At 43.5% G+C, this 20044-nt stretch overlaps 1 protein-coding gene across 1 annotated transcript in view; it reads left to right on the forward strand.

Annotated features, from left to right (window-relative positions):
* LOC308109466 (uncharacterized protein) overlaps positions 1–19251 on the forward strand; it is a 24775-nt gene extending 5524 nt beyond the window's left edge. The window contains exons 2-9 of the mRNA XM_080463038.1: positions 6338–6432; positions 6906–6987; positions 7855–8218; positions 9633–9707; positions 12637–13748; positions 15819–16648; positions 16776–17039; positions 18354–19251. Of these exons, the coding sequence (XP_080319164.1) occupies positions 6338–6432; positions 6906–6987; positions 7855–8218; positions 9633–9707; positions 12637–13748; positions 15819–16648; positions 16776–17039; positions 18354–18607 (3076 nt within the window). The 3' untranslated portion in view covers positions 18608–19251. The remainder of the gene's footprint in view (positions 1–6337; positions 6433–6905; positions 6988–7854; positions 8219–9632; positions 9708–12636; positions 13749–15818; positions 16649–16775; positions 17040–18353) is intronic.
* The last annotated feature ends 793 nt before the right edge of the window (positions 19252–20044 follow it).

Genomic DNA, 20044 nt, shown 5'->3' on the forward strand with positions numbered 1-20044 from the left:
GTGTGATCAGGTCTCTTCCAACAAGGCCCAGTCGATACAACACAAATGGCAGTCTGTGGCCTCGATGTTATTGCGACCCTTTTGCAGTTCTGCTTTAAGGTTTTATGCGCCACAAAGTTATTCCCTGCCATGATGCTAGGGGGCGTTGAGCTCCTGAACGATCTCTTGTGAAATGAAAGTTGTTGGTGTTGTTCGCTTCATGGTACGAGATGATGTATCGTGACAAACTTGGACAGTGATTGAAGCAGCGCGGTTTTGATCTAAATGTGGGTTTTATGTGTGGGGTTTGCATGGGTTTTCTGCATCAAAAAAAACAACATGCACGTGAGGTTAAATGGTGTTCCTAAAATGATGTCTGATTATTTAATGTTTTTCCTGCGCTGGAACTGTTCGGGGCGGAGTTATCTCGGACTGGATTCTGAGCTTGAGGACTTTCCTGTGTGGAGTTGGCATGTTCTCCCTGTGTGTAGGTTTTCTCCTGTTGCTTTCCACAGTCTATAAACATTATACTTAAGGTTAATTGGTGTTTCTAAATTGCCCATAGGTGTGACGTGTCCCTTTGCGTTTGCCCTGTGGACTGGCGACCCATTTGGGCTGTACCCTTCCTTCGCCTGTAGTAATGAATTGGCTCCAGAATAGAAAAGCAATGGATGAATTATAAAAAAAAAAAGATAAATAAAACCATGCTAATTCACTAGTTACGTGTTTCAAAGTTTAAATTCATTCATAAAAGTTTTCTAAGGTTTCCAGTAGACTCTTGACACGTTACCAGCAATATTACTTATCAAATTGTACTACAATCTTATTTGTTCCTATTGAAACATTTTGTCTTTGCCCAGCTCCTCATTTCTATCAACACCCATAAAACAGCTGTTTTGTGCCACAGTCATATGTCACATCCTCATGACAAACAGCAGTGTGTTGTGACATGAGAAGTGTGTGTTGTTGTGTTGAGGGACGCGGGTTGCCACAGAGGATCTTATCAATGTATTAACTGAATGGTTGGACCATTACATGCACTTGTGATTTTTATAGCCTTGCAATAAGTTAAAAACCAGACTGAAGTGCACAGTTGTGGATATGAAAAGCCTCATTTATTGCAGGAAGTTGTTGTTAAACATGCTTGAAAGAATTTCTAGGGAATTATATTGTTTGAATTATTTTCTAGTTTTGAAGCCAAGGTTGGAGCGGTTGGTAAAGCCTTGCGAGGGGGGGAAAAAAGAACTTGGTACACTTGTGAGGACAAATGCAGCCACACACACTTTTTTTGTGCACTCTGGTAAACACAAACACAGACATGCGCGCAGGGTATGACGAGTCCAGATGGGAGTGGAGTGGATCAATAGAAAGACACTAGCCCTGGTTGATATCTCAGCTGAATAGGTGTCTTTTCCTCAAAATTCACCCCAGCTTTTCTCTCTTTCTTTTTTTTTTTTGCTTGTCCTCCCATTTTCTGCCGTTTCACTTTTTTTGTCCGAACTCTTTTTTTCTCTCTTCCTTTACTGTGTTGTCTGCACGCTAACACCACACGCACACACACACACACACACACACACACACACACACACACACACACACACACACACACACACACATATGAACATAAACTAGGTTGTTCCAGAACAAATAGCCGAACACAGAAAACACACATGCATGCAGCATATGCGGTACCAAGATTTCATTTTAATTTTCCAAGACACACACACGCACACACACACACACACACACACACACACACACACACACACACACACACACACACACACACACACACACACACACACACACACACACACACACACACACACACACACCCTCCCCCTTCTGCTTCAAAAGCTTCCACGCAAGCAAATGTGCAGACACACACACACACACACACACACACACACACACACACACACACACACACACACACACACACACACACACGCACACACACACACACACTCTGTCACTCACCCTCCCTTCTGTTTTCCTCTCTCTCTCTCTCTCTCTCTCTCTCCCTCTCTCTCTCTCTCCCTCTCTCTTAAACACATACAAACACTCATTTTGTGCACTCGCTTCTCTGCAACACACACCCTCCATCTTGTCTCCTCTCTGTAACACACAGACACACACACACACACACACACACACACACACACACACACACACACACACACACACACACACACACACACACACACACACACACACACACACACACACACACACACACACACACACGCACACACACACGCTAATGAACACTTGAAAATCCAAAGCACGATCTTCCTATGGCCTAGTTTTAAGAGCCTGCAATGTCATGTGTGAGTAAAAAATAGACTGACGGAAAACAATATTGAGATTTTTCACAACAAACCAGTCCCGATTCGGCCGAGTCAGGATCAGTTTGGCTCAGCCAAGCGTGGCTGTTTTGGTGTGGATTTAGTCTGAAGAAGATAATCTCTCTCGGCTGCTCTGGGCTCACACAGGTGGCTGCATTCGAACTCTCTGGGGTAACGACACACTCCTTAATGGTGATTCCGGGGTCACACAGCTCAAGTACAAACACCAAGTAGATCATAGGATTGAACAATGACTATCCTCATTTTAATCCAGTGTCACTTTACAGAGGCAGAGTGTTGATCTGTTTGAGAGTTGAGGCTGTCGCTTGTGTGCCTCTTAAAATGCATTAAAATGTGTTATCACACCCAGGTGAAAGTGTGAGCTGCGAAACAGTTTTGAAATTTTGTTGTGCACATTTTTCCAACTTTAAAGCATTGTAATTCATATGGACTGGCCAATAATGAATTTAAAGGTTGAAGTTCCACTGTGTTGGGCAGCTGTGGCTCATTTGGTGGAACTGGTCATCTTCCAGTCTAGAGGTCAGCAGTTCAATCCCTCATCTCCACCCGTCCATGTGTCAAAATGTCCTTTGGTATAACACTAAACCCCAAATTGCTCATAATGGTGTCTGAAGACCCTGCATGGCCGGCTAAATGTAACAGATCATGACTTTAAGACCTATTGAGCAGTGAAATGTTACATATGTGAAGTCCATTTAACACGTTTGTGGTACTTGCAACAGAGGATAGAAATTTGGTCTCTGGTCTATTTTTCTCTTAATATTATCTTAACGTTGTCTTTTATTAGAGGGCCTTTGATTGGATGGTTCCCTTCTGAATTTCTGACCCTAGTGACCTCCATTTACACGACAACATTCCAAGTAACAACACCTTGTCCTTTAAAGAAAAGTGTTGCGTTTACACAACAGCGGGAGTGACAGTGATAACGTTGTAGTTCGTATGCCAGGCCACAGGAGGGCACAATTGCTTGTTTTTGTCATGAAACCACAGATACATGTGTGCAGAGAACAATACACTAAACACGTTGACAAAATAGAGAGTACCCAACATTTGTATGGACAGATGACAAATTAGATGTTATTAGGGGTAAATCTCAACTATACAACTACAAATATCAAGCATGAAAGAAAAGTTCCACCTTGGGATTATGAAAAAGTCACGGTTGCTGTGGATCTAATCGCTGGAGTCATGTAATTAGACCCCCCAAATGCGATCAAAGTTTTGCATTTGCACTTGTGTTCGTTGTCATGTAAACAGAGCCTTATTTTCCAACCTTTTCTTTCTGCGTCTGCTTGTTCGGATTTGCGCTGTTAGTTTTATTTGTTTACTACCCAAAATGCACTGTGCGCTATGTCGTGTCCTCTCGCTCATTCCACTGGATAGTCCTTCTGCTTTAGACAATTGTCCGTGAACCGGACTTCTGTTCACTTGCAAGTGAACCAAGACCCATGTTTTCAGGCGGACCTGAGTTCACTCTCTCAAACAAAGCACACTATCTTTGGAATGAACTCTGGTCTGGACCAAACAGAGCTCTTGTCAAAGCACCGTAGGAACAACCCTCACTGAATCAAGGCATAATTGACTTTTTAACAAAGTATTTTCTTTAATAAAAGTTATATTATTTTGAGTGTAGCTCCAGTTTAACATGTGGCATGTCGGGATTATGACGAGACCACCCCTCTAAAAAGCCTTCAATGATAATAGTGTCCTGCAGTCATGCCTATCAGAATCTTGCATAAAGAAAAACCCACAGATTTCTCCCAGTCCCTGTGTCCACAGATGGCTCAGTTTACAAAAGTCATCAGCACTAATCTGAGCAAGTTTGACAAAGTAAGTAAAAAAGCAACTAAAGAAACTGAGAAAATAAGAGACAAATGAGCAGAAACAACTGCAGCATGCTGCACGCACAGTTGGCCCATGCAGACAAAAATAATAAAAGATGTCTGCCATAGTTAACAGCTTGTCTGATGGAAACCCTGACACTGTTCCATTGAGCCACAGGTGGTGGAAATGCACACTGTATCCATCAACAGGCCACAATTGAAAAAGAAGGCTGGGCAATCAAGATGAACGTTAACGACACAAAGTCAGTCTTTAAAAAGAATCATTGGGTTTAGAAATATTTGTTGTTTGTTAAAAATCAAATATATTTTTGGGTTTGTGCTGTTGATTAATATTCCCTAAAGACTTTACAGTAAGTATAAAGTTTCATCAATACTATATATCCAGTTTTATATAAACAACACAAATCACACTGATTTCTCCTTTTTTTTAGTTTAGAAATTATGTAAATGGATTTAGACCTCCACTAAAAATGCCCTACCTAATTTATTACTACTGTTCTACAATGCAATGTATTATTTACAAATGTTACACTGAGGCCTTATTGGGTAAATGTTTAAAAATAGATTCTGAAGTGATTGCGACTTACCTGATACAAGGTTGACAATCTAGTAATTCATTTTATAATATTTTATTTAACCATTCACTGGACAGCATTACCCTCAGGCAACGTTTTAGTAAGCCCCATGTCTAATATATGTGTCTTTAAGATAATTACATTTATGAAAACAATCAAATCACTCAAGAAATTATCAAAGAAACCCAATGAGGTTTGGGTTTTGCTCTGATAAAGTATTTAAAGGCAGCACTCTTACAGTCTCAAGAAGGTAAGATTATTTGCCTCTTTAATCTTTTTTTAAGGTGATAAAAACTGGAAATACAAAATAAATGTGTGTGCATAAAGTCTAAAGGAGCTTTTTTCAGTTTTGAAGTTTTGCTGTTGTTGTTGTTGTTACCTTTGGACAATAAGCGATAAGGAGTACTTTAACAGTGTATCAATGGATTAATAATCACATTATTGCGTGTGCTTTTGCTGGATTTAAGATCTAAATTTGTGTTTGTCCTATTTGTTTATTTCAAATGATTTTTATATATTTTGAAAGAAAAACCCCCAATGTTGGACTGTTTTATGGAAGAGAAGCAAGGGATTGAAAGTGACAACAGTGCGGTACATAACAGGAGCCATGATGCAGTTTGGACTCCAGAGCAATTTTTTGTAGAAAAAAAAGAATCAACAATTAGCCAGATGCATGTTTTCGGACTGCGGGAGGAAACTGGTGTACCTGGTTGGAGAAAATGCTAAATTTTGTTGTGTTTTGAGTGCCGATTTTTTTTGTATTGTTCTCTGTGGGATTTTATTACAAAAACAACCCACAGCTTCCACTAGTGGCCCTACATAAAAACTGCATTGCTGTCAGTGTTTCTGCCATTTCCGCGTAAACAGACAAAATTTTCTGAAACAAAAACACAAAAATTATGTGTTTTTGCTTAAATCTTTAAATATTTTTTCAGTTCAGTTTGCTTTTACTCGTTTTGAGTTTACATTTCCAAATTTGGTTTATGGTCGCAGGATAAAAATCTACTGGAGAAACTTGAAGAACTTGTTTGTATTACATTTTTTGGCAGCTCAGTTAACTTGTAAAAAAAAAAGGGGGTAAAATGTATTATTATTTATTGGGGCGTTTGTAATCAGTGAACCTGAACCTTTCAGGCCTTTTATGAACATTCAGATGTACTTTTGCCTTGAGTGATCTTTAATATCTTAACCTGGTGTGTGGCGAGAAAAGATGGCAGCGTTTCAAAATCACTATGCTTAAGAGCGTCTTTGCCAGGACGTTTGTTGTACTTGGACCAAACTGATTTACTCAAAGTTGGTCCATGCAGATTGTGTGAAACTTAAAACCCCATCTTATTCATAGTTCTGTCATACTCACTGAAAATGAGTTGGAATAATCTGATTTACTTACTGTGGACTTTTTGTTGATATTATATTTGCCTGTATGGGAGGGCTGAACACAATTTGTGTCGATCCATTAGATGCCCATCAGCGTATCGATCACTCTCTGACCTGATTGATGTGAAGTTTGGCCAGTAGGTCGATTGATTAAATGATAATTGTGTGTATTTTTGTTTGTATTTTTCTGCAGGCGCGGTTGTGGAAGGAAAAGAAAAGGAACACCCGTGAAAGTCTTTGTTACACACACAGAGGAGGAGAACGTGCCCGAGCACAGCTTCAACCCAGGTGTGTGTGTGTGTGTGTGTGTGTGTGTGTGTGTGTGTGTGTGTGTGTGTGTGTGTGTGTGTGTGTGTGTGTGTGTGTGTGTGTGTGTGTGTGTGTGTGTGTGTGTGTGTGTGTGTGTGTGTGTGTGGGTGTGTGTGTGGGTGTGGGTGGGTGTGTGTGTGTGTGTGTGCGCGCGCACATCTGTCTCTGTGGGGGTGGAGCGTGTGTAAGTGAGCGTGACCTACTTTTGCGCATGTGCCTCTGTGTGTGTGTGTGTGTGTGTGTGTGTGTGTGTGTGTGTGTGCGTGCGTGTGTGTGCGTGCGTGTGTGTGTTTGCCTTCGTTCGTGTTGCTGTGCACCTGTGTATGTGCTCCAGGAGATGGGGTGATGACCTTTGTGTGCGTGTGTGTGCGTGTGCTTATGCTTGTGCGCATGCCTGCGTGTGTCCTTGCGTCCTCGTTTGTAATCCTTTTATTCTGTTGCTGTGCTCTCAGGTGATCGGAAGGAAGCAGGAGAGAATAAGCGGCCGGCGCTGGACGGGCCTTTCTACCGCGCGGAGTCGGCTCCTCACACCAAGTGAGTGAGAGTTAGAGTGGGCCTATTAATTCGGTGGTGCGGTGTCTCGTTTCACTTGGTTTTTAGAAAATAAAAAGAGAAATGTTGCAGATCTTTCCTCAGCACTCAAGGACAGCTTTGGCCAGTCATGGGGATTCTCCTACCCTGCAGGTTTTCTCTTTATCGTCATCGTAATCAGGCTGAGATGTCAGAAAAATGCATTTGACTCACGAGATGAATAGAAAATTAGCATGGCTCCATGTGAGAATTGATGCCCCGAGGCGCTGATACGAGCTCGTATGTGTGAATTCTCGCTGTTTGCTTTTTACTCGTTTCACTGCATTGGACTCCAAATGTAAAAAGAAAACAACTGACCTCACAGCACAATTACCAAAATGTTGTCTCTACGTTCCATTCATCTTAGTCAAAATATCCCCGTTTTAGCAATATGTGACACAGATGTGAACACACACTTAACATACATATTCATATTCTAGACACATTAGGATGTAGCTTACTGGAGCTGCAGCTGTATGATTGCTGCCATCAATGTATTTGTGATCTATATAAATGGCAAAAGGTCATTAAAAAATGTGCCTTACAAATTTCCTTTCAGCCCAACAATAGTGTGCTCACAGTTAATTTAGAGCACAATTTAATATTCTTGCTATAATACTGATTACACAATCTCTTTGTTCATAATGATAAAAAAGTACATTTTAAAAGGTCTTTATAGATTGTGGTTGTGCGCTGATTGATTCACCACTGAATACAATGAGAGGTGATGTGCCCAGAACTCCCAAATCAAACAGCAAAAAGTAGAGATGCACAATTACACATTTTAACAAAAGATTTCCCAGTATATGAATCCTCTCCTTCACCTTGCAGTAGCACGCCGGACCGGGCTCCTGATAAAGTCACCAATGGATCTAAGGCCAGCCCCTGCTCAGCCTCGACACCAGCTCCAGCTTCCTCCTCAGCTCCAACCTCAACACCGCTCCCTGCTCCCGCCCTGGCCACCACGGCGTCCCCTCAGCCCCAGGCCCTGACTCCAGCGTCCACAGCTCCATCTGCCCCCACAGCCTCCGCCCCGGCTGCTACGGCCAGCTCCTTCCCGCCCTCCCCGAACTGCCGCATCCGAGAGGTCCACTGTGGCAGCCAGGTACGCTTGGTGGTGATCGCCATCAGAGACATCACCAAGGGCGAGGAGATCACTGTGGACTACAGCCTGACAGAGTGGGGAGAAAACCTGGTGAGTGCCGTTAGACAGATGCAGGCACTTTTTTTCCCTGGTTTTACACTTTTCAGTTTCTTTGAGGACAATACCTGCCCCCTCTAATAACCCCACAAAAATCAATTTTACACTTTTAAACCAATTATGTTCAGTGTACTTCTTTGTCCTTGCTGATATTAGGGCCAAATATAGACAATCTAATAATGTGCTGATGTTTCCAGTGCAAGTCCGACAGATTTTTGTGCAGAAAAATAGTGTCAGCCGTGAAAACGTGGACAGAAAATATGAAACATCGAAATGTGGGTGCAACTTTAAAATGAATCGCTTTGTGCAATTTTCCTTAAGTATTTAAATGAAATATTTGTAAAACGGGAAAAAGAAGTTAGTCTCAATCGGGTTTTACCCTGAACAGCCAGAGAGTGAGACCAACCGCTTCGGCAGGTGAAAGCAGACGTGATCTCACTCTTCAGCTTTCTTCGCCCGTCTGTCCACGGCTGTTACTTTGTCCTCACAACTGCAGAAACACACACACACACACACACACACACACACACACACACACACACACACACACACACACACACACACACACACACACACACACACACACACACACACACACACACACACACACACACACACACACACACACACTCACTCACACACACAGAGCGTATATCTGATGGTTTCGGTAGGTATCCATACCATATGTGTATTCGCACACTGCTGATCAGCGTCACACACTGACTTGTCTTTTCACACTGCAGATAAAGTGAACACACACACACACACACACACACACACACACACACACGCACACACACACACACACACACACACACACATTCACTACATGCACACGCTAAGCAAGACATGGGGTTACCATGGTGATGGCTGAGCTCCAGCTACCATTCTACCTATAGTGCTTTAGCAACAGCAACAATGGTTATTGCGTGACATCTGTTCTTCTAACGAATCTCATTAGATTGGCTCAATTTACTCAACACCACGATGGTAACAATCCATTGAAGACGATTTTATTGATAATTTTGAGATGTTACCATCAAAGTTTGGAGAGAAATCAAGGCTCCTCGTGGCTCGGACTTTAATATGGAGCTGGAGTAAAAATCAAAACTATGTTGTTCTGGTTGACCGATTAACCTGCTCTTCACCTTACATTCCACTCCGACTGATGATCTCATCCTAACTGATGATGAAGGCTGACAGTGCTCAAGAGGACTTTTCTTCTGTCGCCGTTTGTTTGGCTTGTTAGTTGGAGATTTGGAGCCCTAATCAACCCCCGTGCTTACCACTGCCGGTGCAGGGGGTTGTCCTCCTGCTCTCATTGAGTGAAAGCTGAGGCTGATTGTGATGGCAACCGTTAATGAGCAGTGTGTCGGCTGTTTTATTGTGATTGCTCTGTGTCCCACAGGGTTTCCGCGGCACTGTGTCTCCGGCACAACACGAGTGTAACTCCGACACGGAGAACAACAACAATATCAAGAAGGTAAAAGACGTTTGTCAACTTTTTCTTCACCAACTAACATTTCCTGAATGCACACAGTTGAAATGACAGAACACATAATTTCCATATAGAAAGGCAATCAAGAATCAAACCATCTCATGAGCAGGTGTCTGTCAACGCAAACTTGGTTTGGTATAAAATACTTCAAATCGTCTTCAAATTAAACCATCAAATCAAACAGTATTCAAAATAAATTATTGCTTTATTTAAAGCTGGAGGATTCATTTTCCTGGGATACTGTGATATCTACATGATCATGAAAGCAACAGAAACTTTACAAAGTGTATCACGGATGGCAGGGAAAAAAAACCATTAGTTAAACTGCTATCCCTCACTACAGTCTCCTTGGACTTTATCCAAGCGATCTAAGTCTTACTACGTACGCCATTGATGAAAAACCACGTTTTCGCTCACTTGAGTTCATCCACACTCCCACTTCAGAGCGCCGTCATGCTTGTTGGAAGAATTGTTGGCTGTCGGTGTATCTGTGGCTCCTACATTCCTACAGATCACGTGATTGCTGTCTTTAAACATCCGTCTAATACTAGTTTTGACGAAGCTACAAACAGAATGATGATGAAGTAATTTATTAACTCTCAAATGTGTAGTCAAAGAAAAACAGAGAGTTTTGTGGTTTTTATCTTGTTACAGGTGAAACATCTTTATCAAATGAGTCATTGATAAATAAATTCTTCTGTTCTTACAAACTTTGGTATCAAATGTCTGATGCACTTACATTTATTCTGCATCCATTATTAAAATAAACGAGTATCAACACAACACCAAGAGCTCCAACCGGACCTGATATGAGCTGCCGTGGAACACAAGTCAAATCTAAAACATGTGAAATCAAATTCAAATAGCTTTTTTTTCTTTCTTTTTTTTTTTTTTTCGTCTTTACAAACATGAAGGAAAATCAATTTCACATAGATTTTCCAACATTTAAGAAACCATCCATACATCAATGTTCTGTACATAAGCAGGATCTTATCCCAGCGTACATGGGGCAGAAGGCGGGTAAAACCCTGGAAAGGTCCGCCGCCCATCACAACATCTGGTGAACTTTCACTGTGTGCAACATTACCTGCAACCGATGCTTCTTTTTGCACCACCTATATCTTTAGTCAATCCACATAAAATGAAACTGAATATTTAGATACATCCTGCAAGCTGATGTTAGTTTTAATATCATCATCATTACGAAGTCTTCCTCCCACTTCTCTGGATAATTGCTTTATGATGTGCAGTATGTTAAGGACGAAAGATGTAATCGGGTTTAACATCCTTTAATGCAAAACAGTGACAAGTAACCATAAGTACTTGTGCTCGGTATCATTGAGCTGTTTGTAATCTCTCCACACTTAATGGTCCAGTTGGGAAACATCTCTGCAATTACTTATCTCCATCTCAATCAATACATCCCTCACTCTCCTGCCAGCGACTCTCACCTTTTTATTGCTCTAAAATTTAATAACTCTCCTGGCTGTTGATCTAATTACGTTGACAAAAGTCAAACATTCTTTTAATTGTAAAGTTTTAATGTCAGCAGCGACATTAAAACTTCACTGATATGAACTTTATTGTAGAATGTAAGTGACACGTGGGGCGACGGCTCTGCAGAGCAGCTGCGTGCTGGTCGATCCCGGCGGTTCAGTCGTGTCGCAGTTGTGCTCTAAAATTATGTGAGGGCATCTGGTGGATAATTTTAAATATTTTTTTTTTTTTTTTAACCCCCTTCAATCACACCTTAAGGTCATATCATTCTTACTTATTTTAAATTCAATTGACTGTAGTGCACCACTTTATATTGAAGAACAAATTAATGGAACAAAAGGAGGGAAGGATTTACTCGGAAAACAAAAATGGCGCATATTTGTTATTGACAGGGAAACAAAAAGGTTGGCCAGGACTTATAAGAGATCCAGAAGAAGCAAGCAGAGGATACAGGAAAATGTGCTCTTTGTATTTAAAAGAGATCAGTTTTACTAATCTGCCACAAGAGGGCACAACAGAGGAAGAGTCGCCGGTCTTCATGAGGAGCAGGTTCTATCAACTTCTAACAATTTGTTTGAATGACCTCAGGCAGGAATAACATATTAGGGAAAAATATGTCCTTTTGCATTTTCTTTGGGCTTGTTCTTGGTTTGATACCCAAAATACCGTATTTTACACTATAAAACAAAAGCAATAAAGAGTCCACTTGAGATAATTTAAGCATGTTCAATGCCTTCAAAAAGGTTGGCTGAATGAGAAAACAGAGGCTGTTGATGGGTGAATACAAATGCGCGCCGTGAGTTTCTGTTTCAGCTTAACGAATCATTTTCTTTCAAGTTCACATTTATATTCAACTTTATGAATATCAATGACATGAAATCCCAATTTGGATAAACTTTACGTTTTTGAGTGTAAACTGACAAAATGCGGAGAAGCTTGAGGGGTGTGATTAGTGTTTCAAGTTATTCTAAGTCAAACCCATCTGTACATCTAAAAGACCAACTTTAGTGAGGCAATGCAAATGTATTTGTATAACAACTTTCAGACACAAGACGATTCATGGTTCTTTTGTAGAACAGGTCACTGCTTAGCTTCAAACACCAAAACAACTTCATTTGTGTCTCATATTTCAGCAGTAAGACAGTTGGTTTTGACAAACATGAACAGCGATTAAGGCAGAAAAATAACTAGAAATGTGGATAAAAACAAAGAAAGAGAAACGTGAATTAAAAAAAAATTGTAAAACAAGAGTAAAGTAGTGTAAAATAGTAAATGCAACACAAAGAATCCCAATAATTCATAGATGATTATATTTAAGCTCACAAAATCTAGAAGTGGCGTTGAGGCATGTGGTTGTTCATGTCATTTAGTTTGTGATTCACCTTCTCCAAGGTAACGCTGCACTTGTCATTTCCAGGAGGAGGAGCCCGTCTCCCTGACGGCCCAGCAGCCTCAGCGGCAGCAGCAGGACTTTGTCACCCCTTCCTGGTCCCTCTCACCTTCCTCCTCCCCCATCTCCCACTCTGATGCCAGTGACTCGGAGGCTGGGGACGAGGACAACGCCAGCCCCCGCGGGCGCACTCCACGCCGCCGAAAGAAGCGTCGCGGAACTCCCTCGAAGAAAAAGACCCCCCATCGAACGCCGCCCGGGCGTCCGCCGGCAGTCTCCCCCTCCGGCGTTCCTCATCACAACCGTCCCCTCCCTTCATCCCACCCTCCGCTGCAGTCCTCCGCCCCCTGCTCGTCAGCTTCCTCCTCCTCAGTCAAATCCGTGTTCAAACCTCCAGCTCCGCTCGGCTGCAGCGCCCCGGGGAACGCCTCCCCAAACGCCCCCAAAGGAGGAGTGTCCATAGATTCAATGCGCCAAACCTGTGAGTACTGTGGACGCCACTTCCGCTCTCTGGGCCGCCACTTGGACAAACACCACGCCCACCAACCCGACGTGTGCTCCGCCCTCGTCGAGCGCTACACGCAGATGCCCCGTTTGCAGGCACCCAGCACGAACCCCGCCACAGTTCACACGCAGACGCAGCAACAGTCGAAAATGTTTCAAGCGACGGGACCGAGCCCCATTTCAGATCCACCGCAAAGCGGCGTCCAGGACCTGTCCATGTCTCCGCCCAGTCTCACGGCCGCCCACCATTCCCCGGCCTCCTCGGCCGGTAACTGCACCCCTCCGGTGCTGAGTCCACCACGGGGACAGAACGCCGTGCCCGTGTCTGTCCTAAAGAGAAGCCCACCTCCGGTGGCCCTGGCACAGTCCAAGAAAGGAGCGGCGAGGAAGCTCAAGAAAGAAAGACAGGCGGAGCACGCAGAGAACGAGGACGACGAGGACGACGTGGAGGTCGTGGAGGTGAAGGAAGTGGAGATGATGTGTCCTCAGTCCTTCAGCAGCAAGTCAGCCAAAGAGATGGAGCTACCAAAGGAGGAGGATGACGAGTACGATGAGGAGGAAGAGGAGGATGAGAATGGAGTGATGGAGGTGGACGATGAAAGTGGACCAGAGGACAAAGACAAAGATTTATTGAGGTAACTCTCTTGCTTTACAGTATTGTAGCAAACTGCTTTCATTTCCCCTGAGCTCTTTATTCTGCTTCAATTAACAATCACTGCATAAAGTACAGAGAGCAGAGGTAAAATATGGTGAGTGCACAGTCAGCCGTGGCTGTAATCTTAAATTAAAATATAAAAAAAGACAACTTAAAATCTGAATATTTGCATGCATACAGTAACATCACGCATAGTTTTAAAGTGAGTTTTACCACAGTGATGCTCCTTTAGTTCCATCTGAGAGGCGTTCAGCGGCACCCTTTAGCAGTTGCAGAGTTTCAGAGAGATGTTCAACTGCATTTACAAATCTTCTTTTTTGTAAAGCTTCATAGAACCAAAGCTTTTGCTGCGGGGAGTTTGTGTGAGAAATTTACCATGAGCACTTTCATTCAAAAAGGAAAATATATCAATTCTAGCATGAAGTGACCTCATCAAGATATTGTGATTGCAAATGTCTGAACTATTCTGATAATATTCCAAAGTCTAAATTGACAAAGTCAAGCTGAGAATACCTCTGTAATGTGTGTAACATTTGATTTTTCACTGAAATTATTGCTCTTCCTCCTTGAAACATGAATCACAAATTATTAAACACCAGTTTAGGAGCGCGTTGTCAGAAGTAAATACTTCTCATTTCAGAAAATTACTTAATTTGTACTAGACTGCTGTTAACGCTCCTGAACAGATCCACAAACACATTACCTCCACTTCCTCCAGCTTTAATGACTCAACTGTCGATATAATCAATATTTCTTTATTTCAATTTAGTGGAGGCAATGGGATATCTTGTCAGCATATAGATAAAGGGATATTGATTATCATAAAATGTACTTGGTAAATATAAAGAAATCAGGAAGGAAAACAGTGTGTGAAACGGGCGAAGATGAAAAATCACATTTATTTCTATTCTGTCATATTGAACTACCAAAAGAACAATGCCATTATACAGACCCTGTGAAGTTTGAGTCCTCTCGTGATGACACATGTTGCTGTTCTTTCATTTTAATGCCTTTAAAATGTTGGTAAAGCATAAAAACATGTCAAGGTGGTTCAGATGTTCAGTATAACCTGTAGTATTCACTTTAGTATTTATGTGTCTATTTTGATTCTTCTTCTATTAAATATTGTGAATATTGTGTTTTCGGACTGTTTGGACTACTTTTTTTTTTTTTTTTTAGAGATATCTCCAAATCACAGCCTATTTTATTCATGTGAGCAGGGAAAATAAATGCTTTGATCTAAATCAAGGATCTGAAACAGAGGCCACAGGACAAAAGTGATCTAATCTATCAATTGCAAAGAGGGAAAAAAAAAAAACATCCAAAAGACATGAGCTGCATTAGGTCAATAAAAGTAACTGCCATTTCCAGTTTCTCCACTGGGGGTCGCCCTTTTCAGGACGATGAACAGACGTGGCACAACACGTTTTGGTGGTGACACACTGCATTAGCATCAAATCCATACTGTGGGGACGAGTTTGTGAAAACACCAGCGCTGAAGCCAGTAGAAGCGTCAGCCTGGGAAGTGGGGGGTTCCTGCCAACATTATCTCCAAGACAAAACGCTGACGGAGGATTCAGATTGCAGTTCTTTTAAATGAAATATCAGGTTGTTTCTCATAGTTTCTCATAACACTGCTATGTCTTTGCATTAAAACAAAGAATTTGTAGTTGTGTTTATAGATTCTTATGCTGTCGTTTGACTTTACCAGTTGAGATCAGGACAGTATGGGACAACTCGACGAAATGTGACGCTCCGTAAACCTTAAAATATCTTATTGGCCAAATATAAGTTCATAGTTATTATAATACAATTTTTGCAAGGCTCATATTTGATAAAGGGATTCTGCAGACTTTGTTTTTAATTTATTTTTCATTTTTGTAAATGTAAACTACATTGTTTATCGGTCACAAACAGTTTAAGACACTTTCCAGTGTCCACAAATCTCTGTTCACCTCAGCTCTCCTCTACAGACGGTTTCAAGGGTTTCAAGGGTTTCAAGGAATCTCAACAAAAAATAGTGACCCCGTTTCTTTTGTTTTGTCTGCAGCGGTTCGGGGCGTCACCACTTGCTGCCCCTCCTGTCGTCCCTGTCCTCTCTGGTGCTTTACCTCCGTCGGCTGCAGCACTCGGCCTTCCTGTCCCTGTCCCGCCAGCTGCAGTCTGCTGAGGCCTGGCGCCTCCTGTGCCACTCCAGCCTGGCCCTCCTCATCCTGTACAACCGGCGGCGTGAGTGTGAGGTCTCCAAGCTCTCCATCGCCGAGTATGGGTCCCGAGTTACTCCCCAGTGTCCGGTTCCCGTCCCCCCCGGCGCTCCTCCCGCCCTCACGCCGTTAGAGGCCTCCCTCTCTCCCTTTGAGCGCCTGGTGCTTCCTCACCTCCCCCGGGTGGGAGTCCAGGGTAAGCGTGGACGAGTCCAGCCCCTCATCCTCCCCCCTCACTGTGAGCCCTGCCTGGAGCTCCTCCTGCAGACGCGGCAGGATGTCGGCGTGGACCCGACCAACCCGTACGTCTTTGCGCGGCCCTACCACTCCCCCGCCACGCCGCTGCGAGGCACCGACCTGCTGCGCAGCCTGGCCCGCTCCAGCGGGACCCGTAATCCCCGCGCCCTCACCCAGACCAGGGTCCGCCGCCAGGTGGCCATCCTCACCCAGCTCCTGCTCCTCGGGGAGGGGGAGGAGCCCGGGCATCCGGGAGGCGGCGCCGTGGAGAGGTTGGAGCACTTCCTCGAGAGGGAGTACCACGTGACGCAGAACTGCGCCGGCATCGGCCAGGACCCCGGCCTGATGGGCAGGGTGGGCCGGGTGGTGCTGTGTGGAGAGAGGGACGGCGTGCTTTTCAGAGGCATGAGCCTGAACCACATCTGCCTGGAGCTGGATGGTGAGATGATGGAATGACTGGCCGAACGAGTGTGATGGAGACTAGTGACGTTGAAACAGGCTGCGATCTCATACGTCACCCTGTGTCCTCGTCTTCCTCACCGCTCTCTCTCTGTCCCTTCCTCTAGTGATGTCGGGCAACTCTGCGGACTCCTACTCAGAGGGAGAGTCTGACGGGGAGCACACGAAGGAGAAGTCCGAGCTGCCGGCTCCGGCTCCGGCTCTGACCCCGACACCCACGCCTACGCCTACGCCGACGCCAACGCCCACCCTGCTCTACGTCAGGAAGGGCAAGAACAACGGGCGGGTGGGACGACCCAAGAAGCTTAAGAACATTCAGATGCCCACTCAGCATCCTCTAAGTCTGCCTGAACACCGCAGGAGAGGCTCAGGTCAGTCCAGATCAAATGTGTCCGTGTCAAGAAGGAGTGTTGCAAAACGAGTTAGAGGTGGAGGAAGTGCACATGACTCTCAATGTGATGCTGAGCGGAAGCTTGTCTGATCTAGTTCCTCCTGTTTGGTCATGCTTGTGTCAGCTGAGGTGTTTGGCCTCATTTTCTAATTGTAGAAAACAGCAGCAGCTTGTGCAAACGACACTTTATAACGACATCTTAAAGGGCACTGAAATGTTTTGTTCAATTGGACTATTTAAGGAAAACAGGGATTACTGGATTGCTGATTATTAGGGGGGGGGGCAGCAAAAACAGCCAAAACTAAAGATTTTCAGATTATTTCTTTTCTCAAACATGTAGGCTCCGTTTGTTCAGTAAATGAAATGATCTCTAGTTACGAGAAACCTCGCCGAGCATCGAAACGGTCTTGGGGTTCTGCGCCAAATGACTTTGTCAAAGAGGAATTTACAATGTGTGACTGACCTAGTTCTCTAAAGCCAGGACATATTGTCAGATTTATGACATTTACTTTTTTGTCTTTGGTCGTTTCGGGTGTCTGTTCCTCCGTCTTTAGCTCCCATTAAAAAAGCAATAAAGTGTTGAAGTAGCTGAAGTTGTCAAAAATAAGCAGTCTGATATGGGCACGGTTCCTTCTGCGATATTCTTCCGAGCTATTAAAATGTCAATAGTTCTCATTTATTTTGATTTACTCACTGCACACATTTATATTTCACTCTGTTGTTGGTAAATTTACAGCCTCGGGGTTTTTCTCGTCTTGATCACATAAAGTCTGACCACAAGATCTGTTTGGATTTTCATGCTTGGATTTAGATTTTTTGATTTGATTTTTTTTTTTACGGACTTGTTTGATTCAGTTAGGACAAAACTCACCTGTGAATCGTCTGAATGATCAAAATATTATAATTATTATTAGAGTTATGTAATGGCATATAATTAATTTATTTTAAAATCAGAATAGATTTGCGGAGGTAAAATGCTCCCATGGAAAGAAAAAAGAAAAAAAAACAACTTAATAAAGAAACCAAAAGTCAGTCATGATTTGATGTTCGTAGTTTCATCTCATATCGGAAACATCAAAGGTGATAACTACGATCATGACATTTTAATGTGAATATTGTGTACTGTATTTATGTATCACATTCCATACATTTTGTATTCAGTTGTACCTTATACCCTCTTTTTGAAAGTAATCACAATGAAATGGAAGATTTGGTCAATTATTGAAAGCAACCTCTGCTCACTGACCCGTCTTCAAGGAACGACGTGTAACTCCGCTTTCCTCCGTCCCTGTAGGAAAACGTGGCGTCCTGAAGCGCCCGTGGTCCGAGGCGGAGCGCGCTGCGGTGGAGGAGCACCTGACCCAGAACATCAACGAGCTCCGGGTGCCGGCCAAAGCTGACTGCGAGCGCTGCCTGCAGCAGTGCCCCCTGCTGGTCAGCAACCAGCGCGACTGGCGCGCCATCAAATTCTACTGCCACAACCGCATCCAGCTGCTGAAGAAAAACCAGCGGCGCGACGGCGACCCGCTGCCCCTCACGGTCTGCTGAGGGGCGGGGGCGAGGAGGAGGGCGGAGCTCGGCGCAGCTGATTGGAGCAGAATCCTAATTGGTACCCGGCTGCAAACCAATTGCACTAAATTCTTAAGAGGACACTCCTAAATTTGAGTCCGCTCTCTGGTAGCGCGGCGAGTTTCTGACTCTCTTCTAATTTGACACCTGACGGCATTTCACGTTGAGCCAAACAAGAACAGAAAAATTCCAGTCGTCTGTTTTGCTGCTTTATTCTGAGGTCTTAAAAAAAATCACACTAGAGACGACACGGTGCTCCCGGTTCCCACGGTTATCCTGTGAGAGGGACGCTACGAGGGACTTCCGCAGTACGGTTGTACATGAACATTCACCCGTCGTCCCTCCAGATAACGGACTCACACTAAACTGAAATGTAAACAAAGGGAGACGTCTGATCCCGACAGTGTTGTTATATGAGCGTTGTGAAGTAGCATTAGTGTTTCATGCACTCGGTCAATAGGACAGACGGCCCTCGGCTCGGCCACACTTTGCTTCATAGCGGCTTTATAATTAGAGTAGGCCTAACTACTGCTAACCGAGAAGAACAGCAAGACCTTTCCTTGTTCTTCTTTTCTACACGACTGACTGTGCAATTCTGACTTTGGTTTCATGATATTTGGACCTTAAAATACGTGTGAGGTACTAGATGATGGTTGAGTGCTGATTTTCAGTTTTTTTTTTTTTTTCAGTTTTTTTTTTTCAATCGTTCAGATGAAATGCGTTGTGACAAGAAAGATCATTTTGGAGATTGTTGTTGATTAATTAAAAGGCGACAGAATGTTTTTAAGACTATCTTTAATTCCCTTAAGATGTTAAATGTCCAGAGACGTGAACCGTTGCGAGGCCTGTTGTCTCCCCGTCTGAGTTCCTTTGAATCCCCCTGAAAAAAAAACAGTATGTTCATGTCAGTTGATTTTTTAATTTTTTAATTTAGTTTGTTTGTTTGTTTGTTTGTTTTTGCCTGTTGCACTTTTTATTTTTTTTTCTCCCCCCCCCCCCCCCCCCCCCCAATTCAAAACTGTTAAAAGAGGAAAGGTGCTAACAGGCCAAAAGCTGGATATCACTTTACTTGTGGAGAGGAGACTTCCCCTGCTTGTGTTAAAAGTTACTGAAGGACCGGGCATTGGTCGGAGAAGCCATGATTCTTGTGGCGCCGCTTTTTCTCACATCACCTGCGCGTTTGTCTTCTCCGCCGGCTAGAGCGCCCCCCCCCCCCCCCCTTCTTTTCCCCGCCACACTACAGTCTGCAGCTCAACCGGTTGTCACAAGGGAGCCGCGTCCATCAGACGGGCAAAAAAACCTCCGATGAAACCTCGAGACAGATACTTGAAGCTATTTAAACCTTTTCGCTGGACCGTTATGTCCTCCCTTGCTCTAGCCTTGCCAGTTACATTGTACATAACAAATATATTATCA

This window comes from Lipophrys pholis, assembly GCF_963383615.2.
Source record: "Lipophrys pholis genome assembly, chromosome: 5".
NCBI lineage: Eukaryota > Metazoa > Chordata > Actinopteri > Blenniiformes > Blenniidae > Lipophrys > Lipophrys pholis.